The 10,161-nt window shown below is 49.6% G+C and overlaps 6 protein-coding genes across 7 annotated transcripts; 2 read left to right on the top strand and 4 right to left on the bottom strand.

Moving 5' to 3' along the window:
- Positions 1-137: 137 nt before the first annotated feature.
- Positions 138-2,282, top strand: TrAtP1_012575 (uncharacterized protein; the record flags this gene model as incomplete). Its single annotated transcript, XM_066115586.1, has 1 exon — positions 138-2,282. One exon carries the CDS (start codon positions 138-140, stop codon positions 2,280-2,282), a length of 2,145 nt encoding a protein of 714 aa, XP_065971685.1.
- Positions 2,283-2,574: 292 nt separating this feature from the next.
- On the bottom strand, positions 2,575-4,817 carry TrAtP1_012574 (uncharacterized protein). 2 transcript variants are annotated; one of them, XM_066115585.1, is made up of 3 exons: positions 4,666-4,817; positions 3,994-4,479; positions 2,575-3,934 (listed from the first exon to the last, which is right to left on the bottom strand). In XM_066115585.1, the coding sequence occupies exons 1-3, from the start codon at positions 4,695-4,697 to the stop codon at positions 2,842-2,844; spliced, it is 1,611 nt and encodes a 536-aa protein (XP_065971684.1). In that variant the 5' UTR covers positions 4,698-4,817; the 3' UTR covers positions 2,575-2,841. The 2 variants fall into 2 exon arrangements, with proteins under 2 accessions (XP_065971684.1, XP_013943843.2); XM_014088368.2 differs by having other exon boundaries at positions 3,994-4,817.
- A 73-nt stretch (positions 4,818-4,890) lies between these two features.
- On the bottom strand, positions 4,891-6,225 carry TrAtP1_012573 (uncharacterized protein). Its single transcript, XM_014088367.2, has 2 exons — positions 5,628-6,225; positions 4,891-5,567 (listed from the first exon to the last, which is right to left on the bottom strand). Exons 1-2 carry the CDS (start codon positions 5,902-5,904, stop codon positions 5,254-5,256), a joined length of 591 nt encoding a protein of 196 aa, XP_013943842.1. The 5' UTR covers positions 5,905-6,225; the 3' UTR covers positions 4,891-5,253.
- Positions 6,226-7,134: 909 nt separating this feature from the next.
- Positions 7,135-7,545, top strand: TrAtP1_012572 (uncharacterized protein; the record flags this gene model as incomplete). The annotated part of the gene is made up of 1 exon (XM_014088366.2): positions 7,135-7,545. The coding sequence occupies one exon, from the start codon at positions 7,135-7,137 to the stop codon at positions 7,543-7,545; it is 411 nt and encodes a 136-aa protein (XP_013943841.2).
- A 444-nt stretch (positions 7,546-7,989) lies between these two features.
- TrAtP1_012571 (uncharacterized protein) lies at positions 7,990-8,217 on the bottom strand (the record flags this gene model as incomplete). Its single annotated transcript, XM_066115584.1, has 1 exon — positions 7,990-8,217. One exon carries the CDS (start codon positions 8,215-8,217, stop codon positions 7,990-7,992), a length of 228 nt encoding a protein of 75 aa, XP_065971683.1.
- A 491-nt stretch (positions 8,218-8,708) lies between these two features.
- TrAtP1_012570 (uncharacterized protein) lies at positions 8,709-9,869 on the bottom strand (the record flags this gene model as incomplete). Its single annotated transcript, XM_014088365.2, has 3 exons — positions 8,709-8,904; positions 8,969-9,259; positions 9,319-9,869. The coding sequence occupies 3 exons, from the start codon at positions 9,867-9,869 to the stop codon at positions 8,709-8,711; spliced, it is 1,038 nt and encodes a 345-aa protein (XP_013943840.2).
- Positions 9,870-10,161: the final 292 nt, after the last annotated feature.

Genomic DNA, 10,161 nt, shown 5'->3' with positions numbered 1-10,161 from the left:
CCACCAGAAGTGCTACTACAAGTTCACGGGGCGTCGCACAATAAATCGCCCCGGGCCACAGAAGCGCCGTGTCTTCTACATGCATACCATTTCTTCGCTACAGCCTCTATAGCTAGCGCCGTGAACGACGTGGTGCAATGCCGCTGACACGCAGCGCCGGGCAGCGAGCCTTGGCTCAAAATAGCAGTCGACGGAATCCAGCTCGCCAGTCACGGCCCAATCCATCTCGCACCTCCAGAAGGGAGCGCGAGGCTTCTTCCAATTCCTCAGAGTCAGATTCGAGTGTGTCAGAGTCTCCCTTGGGATCTCACCATGTTTCCGCATCGTCTACCCGGCACTCATCTCGACGAAGGAGCACAAGAATCGCAGCCGGGCATGGTAGTAAAGGAAGCCCAAAGACAACGCGGCATTCAATTTCAAAGACTACCCCTAGAGGCAAAGCCAATGACAGAAGTCGCCCCGTCGCCACCACGAAGTCTCCAAGTAAACGGCGACAAACTGCTTCAGAGAACCTCAATCAGATATCCCCAACCCACGGTCCAAGTTGGACAGATCCGCGAATTCCCTACCAATTTTGGGTAGATGTTTTCTTGTATGCTCGCGATGAAAGCGGTGCAGATGCAGCGAATACGCACTGGCTACTCCAAGCTGCCACTTTATGCAAACTATTATCAGAACCGGCATTAACAGCCATTTACCGCTATCCCGTGATACGGCATGCTTCCAAGGCGAAACGACTGGTTTCATTGCTGGAACGCTCCCCCGCGGACACCCTCTTCAACTACCGCCGGAAAATAGAGTATCTTCACCTAAACGTTCGGGTTGTATCTCAAGCAGTAGCTTCTCAGCTCATTCGACCCTTGACTCGTCTTAAGGAATTGATATTTTTTAACCCTGCGGAACAGCCGCCCTATAGAGAGCTTGATACGCATGTCAGGTGGAACTATTCAGAGGATATATTCCTTGCCCTCCAGTCACCACCGGCTGACGATTTCGAGGCTCTTTCACTGCTCCCCATTGCCTTGAGGAGCTGGGAGTGGAGTGGAAGCTTGCTTGGTGGCTATGTTGCAGACTTCAAAGATATTATCCGAATCCACCAAATGCCATCATTTGCTCACCTTACGCGACTGAGCTTTACGAATTTCCAAGTCCCTTCGCTCAGGCTTGCCGGGCCGGCGCTTGATGACCCTCAAGCCAACGTGCAGACCTCTGCTGAGGACGACGAGGTCATTGATGCTATTGGAGATGCTATAGCACATCTTCAATCCCTTAAACATCTGGTCTTTGAATCATCTACCATCATGACAAGTCGTCTGCTCTCCCGTTTACCTACGTACCTTACTCATCTAGAGCTCATCAATTGTTGGGAGATTGATGCTGAGAATCTAGCCATGTTCCTCATCACTCATGGCAGCAGCCTCCGCACGCTTTCTCTGATGCACAACCAGTCTTTGGATCTTACCTTCTTAACAATTTTGGCCGAGGCTTGCCCCAGCCTACAAGAGCTGCGCATGAACATGTCTTACTATAGGCACCATGATTCACTCAATGATGCGGATCCCATGTATGACTTCGCCCTTCTCCCCGATCAGATCCCAACTTGGCCCCCTAGTATCCGCGTCATCGATATCGAACATATCCGAAGCTGGTCCATAGAAAGTGTGTATACGTTCATTCACTCGCTTGTTGATAATGCCACGAGTTTGCCAAATTTGCGTGAGCTGATGATCAAGACTGCGCTTGATATCCCATGGCAAACTCGTGCTGAGCTGCGACACAAGCTAAGAGACATGCTTGAACGAGTATTTCTCCGAGAGGATGAGGATCCACACGATGCGGCGGCTCCTAAACAGACGAGTGACACTCATGATCTTGCTAGACCACGCAAGAGAAAACGATCCAGGTCACCGAGGTCTCCTGTACGAAGGAGTAATAGAATCGAGGCGCATGTGCGTGGCTCGCTCCGTCGTCCCAGAAGAGACAACACATCGCAACGGCACGGGCTTGGAAGGCCGCTCTACCGAGAACCGGATACTGATGAAGACGAGTTTGATGACACAGAGTTATCCGATGCCGAAACTCAGCAAAGCTCATCTTCCAATCCTCAACCAGAATTGGCAGTTCAGGGGCTTTGCCACACTGTCAACATCATAATCGATAATCAGAAAACGAGAGAGTTTCCGTACAGTATGGATGACTTCCTCTCTGATGGCGAAGGGTCTTCAGGCGTGGAGTGGGACGGGGATGATGACGACGATCACGACTTTTCTATTGCGTTCTGAGGAGATTCCCTCACTCCTATCGTAATAGATATGGATACTTTTGAAAATGAAATAAATACGACGGCAATCTCAATATGCGGATGCGACATCTTATCGGAATGGAAAGGAAAAATAGATACTAAAGGGGGGGTAACACAACATAGGGTATATTACTGCGTTTGGCGTTGGGGAAGAATTAGGATCTCATCGTACCTATGATATAATACAATAAATCGTGGCATTAATAATCAACGGAAGTCACGGTGGCTTATTAGAATAGAAGCGGGTTGAGGTTTTCTGTCTGTTCTTTCACCTCTGTAAAAATGAACTTGATACATAACTTGATCCAGACCTCTTCGTCACTTTTTGTATTGAATGCGTGGCAAATAAGTCTTCATCAAGAGATGATTCTGCCATTAATCATTCCTCTTTCGATACTACGTTATATACAAATAGGTAGGTAGTAGTTACTGGCTGAGATGAACGTATGCTAGCAGAGTTTAGACGCATAACTCTAGTACGACGAAAACTTCATTAAGGAAAACCCATCCATGCAAAAATCCAGTGAGGAGAAATATGTCTAAAAGGCTGCACCGCCAACGCCTTCACCAGCCAAGTTCTTCATGCTCTTCTCGCTCAGGTCACTTCTCATCTCCCACGCCCTGGCATCCCGGTCAAGTCTGGACCACGAATAGAGACTCTTTCGGAGCCGTTCTTGCTTGAGCCGTAGTTCCTCGCGTATTTTTTCCTCTTCGTCTTTTAGCTTTCTGTAGTGTGGTTCAATCTCCTTCGTGACCCCAAGTACTAGGGGTGTCATGCTCGGATCTGTTTTTCCGCCGGGAATTAGAGGGGGCATCGTCGCCAACAGGCTTTGAGCAAGGGTCTGTCTTGGCCCGTTGCCATGTTGAGCTGAGGGCCCCGTGGGTGGGTTAAATGGTCGTTGAGCAGAAGACATTCCTGCGCCGGATCCATTTGAGATGGATGCTCGAGGGCCGGTGGGGATATTAGAAGGGCCACCTGTCGCAGCTGATGCTGGTGGTGGGCCAGATAGATGGCGAGATGGCGCTGAATTCCATCCTCCTCTCCCGCCACGGGATGAAAAAGAAGATCCTCTGTTTAATGGGACGTAGCCTCGAGGCCCTGAAGGCGGGTTTGTTGGACTTGTAGTGTCTGTTCTGTGTGGCATCGCGTTTGGCGTCTGAGGAATTCGTTGCGTCTGTGGAATAGGCATTGTTGCGGAGGTGGAAAGTGTACGAGCAGCAGCGGGCCCGATGGGTGGTGCTCGTAATGCTGCAGGGCCACGTGGCGGTGATTTTGAAGGGCCAGAGGCAGTTTCGTTTGCAATGGGCCGTTGGATGTCTTTGACAGCTGCAACTGGTGTCGTAGAACGGTGGGGAGGGGAGCCTTCCAAGGTAATGGGCGAACGAGTTTTGGCCGACTGTGATTGAGAATCCGCTCGTTCGGAAGCAGGTCGAGACGGTAGCGCAGACATAGGCCCGGGTTCTCGCATCGGCGAATGTCGCTTATATGAAAGAAATCTGTCATCCCGTCGATTGGGTGACCTAGAACGAGGCCTGTAAACACCACCACGGACAGCAATAGGCGTTGTTTTCCCTGGCGGAGTCCTCTCGCGACGGCGATCTCGAGCGAGAGCGAATGGAGAGCGTGATCTCCTGTGACTCCGAGTTAGCGAATGTACCCAAGTATTTGAAGGGACTATAGAATAACAAACCTATCATCGCGCCTCTCGGGGTCTCGCTCCCATTCTCTAGGTCGATTTCTCTCACGGTCCCAATCTCTTTCACGGTCTATATCCCTAGGCCTATCGCGCTCCCATTCACGTCGCGGTGATCTCGGTCGGTCATATCTGTTCTCTCGTGCCGGTGACTCTCTTCTAAGTGGGCTCCGGCGAGGCAGGGGTGATCTTCTCATGGGGGATCGGCTTCTCTCGCGCCTTCGGGGGCTTTCGCGGTCTCGGGATCGATCGCGGCGGTACCGATCGTTTATACTCCGAGAGCGCCTTCGCGGCGGATACCTCCCAGGCACATAGCTATCGGATCCTGGGATTATAGGGCTTCGAGGGCGAGGGCTTCTAGTACGCGGCGGGCTTCTTGCTCTGTCTCTCACGGGGCTCCTCGGTCTTCTAGGCGATCGCTCCCGCGGGGTTGGCCTCCAAGACTCTCCAGCGCCATATCGAACGACTTCACCGTCGTCATACCTATGAAGATTAGCCATGCGCTCGATAAGGCTCTTCGCCGAGATCTGGAGACTGAGATGCGAATATGAGCGTGGCGGATTTCTTCATTTTCGCAAATGCGCCACGCTCAATTTATCCGGTCCCGGAACTGCGAGCCAAAATGCGATTCATGAAAGAACAATGGAATTAATGGGTGCCGATTCTTACCTGCGGCTCCGGCCATCGCGATCGCGGTCCATATTACAGGATCAATGGCAGCAAAAATAACAATGCTAAATCAAAACTTGGGCTTGTCTGTATGAGACGTTGTCATCCGATAGGGAGATGCACATCGGAGGATAAAAAGTCCGCTTTTCTCTCTAAGAAAAGTTTAAGGCATACCCACCCAGACGTAGTCGCGCCTAGGCTCGATGTATCGCAACTTACCTAGCAGATTGCTCCACATATGCAGCGCAATATAGACAATCAAAGTCTCATGATTATTGACATGAGCAGATGCATACCACGTTAGCGGGTCAGCAATAAAGTGGGCGTTAAGGCGTGTAATTTAGAAACAATCTTCGCGTCTGCTGCATAATCTCTAATGTTTCGTGGAGCTGGTGTCAAAGATGGGCTTCTACAATATGTATTTGAGAAATTCCGAGATTTTGTATTGGCTATATTAATAGGTAGGTGGTTGTCGATTAAGCCGGCGAGATTTAAATTCCAAGTATACAGTATAGATCTGAAACACACACACAAAAAGTAACACATCTGTAAAACAAGAGTCTGTGTCGAGGATTATTATGCTGGTTATTATTTGATGTCATCGAACAAATTTGATCCAAAACCGCCTTTGTCACTCTCGAGGTGTACTAGCTTGGGAATCGTGGGCGGCGGTTTATTATCAGAAGTCGGCTTCGGTGTCGTCGTAGTTGTCGATATATGCGGCTGCTGCTCAAGGCTTAAGAGACTCGAGCGCCTCCTCGACTGGTTTTCTCCCGTTCTTAGACGCTTGAACCAGCCGCTCGCTCGCTTCTTCTCCGAGTCTGCGACGCTGGAGCCGCTCTGGCTTTGTGGGCGATACACATTGACAAGATTGCGCCCGTTGTTATCTTGAAATGCGCTTCCTGTTGGATGGTTATTAAACGCAGCAAAAAAAAAAAATCATCATTGGCAGCGAACTGTACCCTGTTGACTCGAGACGGCAGGACTCGGCGGCGCGTCTTCGGGAATCGTCGTGGCAGCTTTATCTTGGGCCGCTACGGCTGCTGAAGTCGCTTGTTTGCCGCTGATGTTCTCATCACTGGTTTTGGGCGTTCTCGCTGGCGTAATCGTCGGCTCGATCGGAGACTCCGGCGGTGGAGGAATATCGGTGCCGTCGGTGATGCTGCCAAAATTCAGGTTGAGGGCAGGCAGCAGCTCAAAGCGCGAGCTGGCCACGCTCTTGTTCTGCTGCGAAGACATGGTGTGTCGACTGCTCAGCTCGCCAATTATGATGTTAAAACGAGACCCGAGACCAGCCGGTCAATTGACGATGCTCTGTGCAGATCATCGCTGGAGAGGAACACAGGCACCCTGGCAGTCACGGTCCCCATGGAGTTATACCCCCCCTATAATCTAGAGGACTGATGCTAAGCAGTACCTCGTACTCCGTTGTGTACCAAGGCCACTATTAGGCGTTAGTTAAACCTGCATGCGAGCTTTTAAATTAGCCCATGGCTTGAGAAAGCATGTGCCAATTTTAGATGCATGCACATAATGGTATAAAAGAATTAATAATAATAGCATCTATTATCATAATACTCATTTTATTTGTGTCTTATTTTATAAAATAAATAAAATAGTATGTTTTGTTTGATGATAAATCCGTATGTAAGAAAACAAAGCTCGTAATGTTACGCATTTCGTATTACAAGTACTAAGCAGTAGTAAAAGCTATGTACTGGTACTTCTGGATGAGCACAGACTCTACTACTGTAGCTCACCTACTACTCGGCAGCACTTGTTTTATCGATTAAGCTTATCAGAACTTTTCCTAATCTATCGCGCCTCAACTGCGTCTCTCACATCATGTACATGGCATTCTACGCTCAGTCATGGCACAATTCCTCCCCCGTCGCTCATTTAGTATTCCGTCATCAATTCCAAAATCTTACTTCCTAGGCCACCATCACGCCGCTGTCAGTAAACTAAAGACGGTCCTCCCAAGAGTGTCGCTGGTTATTGAATGCCGCGACTTTCGACTGCCGCTGTCAACTCACAACCCTGTTCTGGAGAAAGCAGTCATTGGCTGTCCAAAGATCATCGTATATACGAAACATGACCTAGGTAGCGATAGCCCCGGCGTCCGGCAGCTGCTGCAGAGGCTGCATGGCCGTCGCGCCTTGTTTTGGGATAAGAATCACCCTGGAGCAACGGCATCTCTCCTAAGGCGGCTGAAGGAGACTGCTTACGAGGTAGACTCCATAACCGGGCTGTGTGCGCTCATAGTGGGCATGCCCAATGTGGGTAAGAGTACGTTGTTAAACGCCCTGAGAAAGTCTGGGACGCTGGGGAGGAAAACAAAAGTAGCAAAGACTGGCGACCAGGCCGGCGTAACCCGTAAAATTGGCACAAGCGTCCGTGTGGTCGAGCCAGAGGAGCGAGGGGGGCGTCGGCGCTGGCGTATATGTGCTCGACTCGCCAGGAGTTTTTATGCCATATGTTGAAGATGGGGAGGCTATGATGAAGATTTCCCTCGTACAGGGTATCAAGAAAGGACTCATAGCAGACGAGATATTGGCGGACTATCTTCTCTATAAGATGAATCTTTGGGATCCCCGACTCTACGGTCGATACTGCGAGCCGACAAACGATGTACAAGAGTTCCTCTCCGCCGTGGCAAAGCGCGACGGCAAACTGAAAGCTGGCGGTGTCCCTGACATGGAGGAATCCGCAGCCAGGGTGCTGTCTGAGTGGCGGAAAGGTAAACTGGGCAAATATGTCTTGGATGACCTTTCAGATGAGGCCCTTCGAAATCATGAATTGATGGTTAGCAGTCCTCCATTAAGTCTGAGCCAAGGGAAGAAGGCATGGAAAGAACAAAAGAAAGAAAAAAGCGCCTAAAAAGGAGCGCGGAATAGGAATCAAGTGTTGTTCATCAAAACAATATACCACTTTTGATTGGCAAAAGCTGTAAGATATAGACTATCATGATAGTATTTGGTAGACCAATCTCATCGACACGCGTAAATAGCTGGCGACGAAGACTTTGCGTCTAAGCCTAAGCGACAGGGAAAATCACAAGGGAATCAAGAAAGAAGGGAAGAAAAAGGAAAGAAAAGGAAAGGAAATGGAAAAGGAAAAGGAACCGGGTCCAACCAAAGTTAAAAGCAGCGCTTTCCACTCATGTTCCGCCGTGCAGTAATAAAAAAAATAAACAGATGACAGCCATTATATCCCAACGCCTTTTCCCGAAAGAAATTTCCATTCAAACAGCCCAAGCATTCCTTCATGGACATAGCACGCAAACTCTCCGCCTGATACGTGTATAGAGAGCTATATTCCCTATCATGCATATTGATTCTGCCACTTAACCATATCCCGCGTAAGAACGTCCATCATCTCCATGCAGCTCAATTCCTTGAAGACCTTGGACTCAGGAGAGTCGCGCTGTTCCTTGGCATCCTTTTCCATTGGCGACTTGGTAGGATCAAGCGGCGATTGAGTTGAATTGTTACTTCGGTCCAATGCTGCCTCGGCCGCCAAGTCAACCTGTGTTCTTGATATAAAGTCCATGATGGCGGCCACCCGTCGTTTCATATCCAGCATGCTCATCTTCCCCGCCATGCCTATTTTTGTCCTTGAACTGTTCTTGTGGTCTCCAACATGTCTAGAATGCGCAGCAGTTGTCGCATTATTGGCTCGCTGGGTGTCTCGTGATACGGATCGTGCGGGTGACCGTTCAATATCCGTAGTGCGGTCTTTCGTATATTGGTTTTTTCCTTTGCCCTTTTTGTGATTGCTCCGTGACGTTCGTTTATTCGAATTTGCGGCAGATGAATGCGATGCGGGAGGCGTCCCTGGAACAGGGGATGGTACAGCAGGCGTAGGGTCTTCGAAACCTGACGTTTCCGCACCGCTATTATTGGGAGCCTTGGAAGACAGGGGATTCACGTCCTCTGACACGTCGGAATCTGTGGTTTTCGTTAGTGCCTATGCCGTTTCGCAGACAACAAAGCGCAACTTACCTTCAGTGCGTCGCCTGTCTGCCCGCCCTTTACGTTTACTTATAGTTTCTTGCCGTAGGCGATCTTTTCTTCTCTTTCTGATCGCTCCGTAACTTTGTAGGTTCGGGGTCGTTTTAATCCATTGCGCCCGCCGTTCTCGTCATCCGTGTTTTCTTGACTAATAGTGTCCATTGGTCTTGGTGGCGGTGTGGTGGATTGCGAATTTGTGCGCTGCCGTTTAACAATCACATTATTCCTGCTGGCGGGGTTAGCAATTTCAAGAAAACAAAACTTTTCGAGGCTATAATCCCAGGACATACTCTTCACTGTTGCTGCGCCCCCGTTTTGTGCGCCTATTCGTAGTTTCTGTTCCATCTTGGGCAACTTCTTCCTTGCTCGCTTCAATTGCTCGGCGTAACTGTTCATCGTCATAAGCGGCATCGCGGCTATTCATCGTAGACCGTCGTTTGGATATGTGTGACGTCGATTGGGATCGAGCAGATTTGGAACTGCCCAACCTCGGTGATCGCGCTCCATCCTTGGCGACGGAAGTAGCTCGAGATGCAGTTCTAGCTGGTCGACTCAAAGGTAGGTATTTGGAGTATTTTTGTCTGTTGTCTAGTTAGATTTCATTCTCTGCAAAATAGGTTTGAGGATAGGGTCAGCCTACCCATTATTTGCTGTGTGGATTTTGTGAAGATCTTTCCGACATTGCTCACAAAAGTATTCTTCGGGAGAACTCTCGGCACTAAAGATGCCGACACAAGCTCCATGCTGCCATACTTTGCAAATATCGCACTGCACAAAAAATCCAGTAACGTCTTCTGTGAGTTCGATCGATGCGAGGAAGTTGGCGTCGGAGCCGTCGACGGGAGGGCGGCCGGGGTAGTCCTCGCAGCCACATATGCACCGAACTGCCTCGTCCTCTTCGTCTTGAAGAGGATCTAGTTCGTTGGACATGTCTTGGACCTCGTTCTGCAAATTCTTGTAGTGTTCGTCGTCGTGGCCACGCTTCCGCCTTCGGCCAAGGAGAGTATCGTCTATATCTTCTAGCGGATCGGACGATACGGATGCACTGGGTGTGGATTTGTTCGATTGGGGCCGGTTGAGGGATCTGGTATGTCGTTCAAGGCGGCTGAAATTGGTGGCTGAGAGGGACTGTTGAGAATGAGAAGCCAACGCGCGAGCTCTGGAAGATCGTCGTGGAGAGGGTGGTGCCATTGAATACTGTAAGCACCAAACGAAAGAAGAAGGATGCGCAATAAAAACAAGAGGCAGAAAAGAGTGCGGTCAAATGTCTAACATCTAGTCAAGCCTGAATTGTATTCTGGTAGAAGGAGTCTGAAAGGTTGGTAGGTAAGGTAGAGTAGAATCGTACTTTTGGAGAGGCAGAGGACTAGTAGTACTACTACTAGTAGTACTAGAAAGAGTTGCTCGGTACATGCTAACTAAGCGCCGAATAGCGAAGTACGGATGCGGCTAGCTTGGATGGCCACGAGTAAATCTTCCATGT

The sequence above is a fragment of the Trichoderma atroviride genome, chromosome 7 (assembly GCF_020647795.1).
Source record: "Trichoderma atroviride chromosome 7, complete sequence".
In the NCBI taxonomy this organism is placed as follows: domain Eukaryota; kingdom Fungi; phylum Ascomycota; class Sordariomycetes; order Hypocreales; family Hypocreaceae; genus Trichoderma; species Trichoderma atroviride.
The sequence above is the reverse complement of the archived record's forward strand: the minus strand, read 5'-3'. Positions and strand labels throughout refer to the sequence as shown.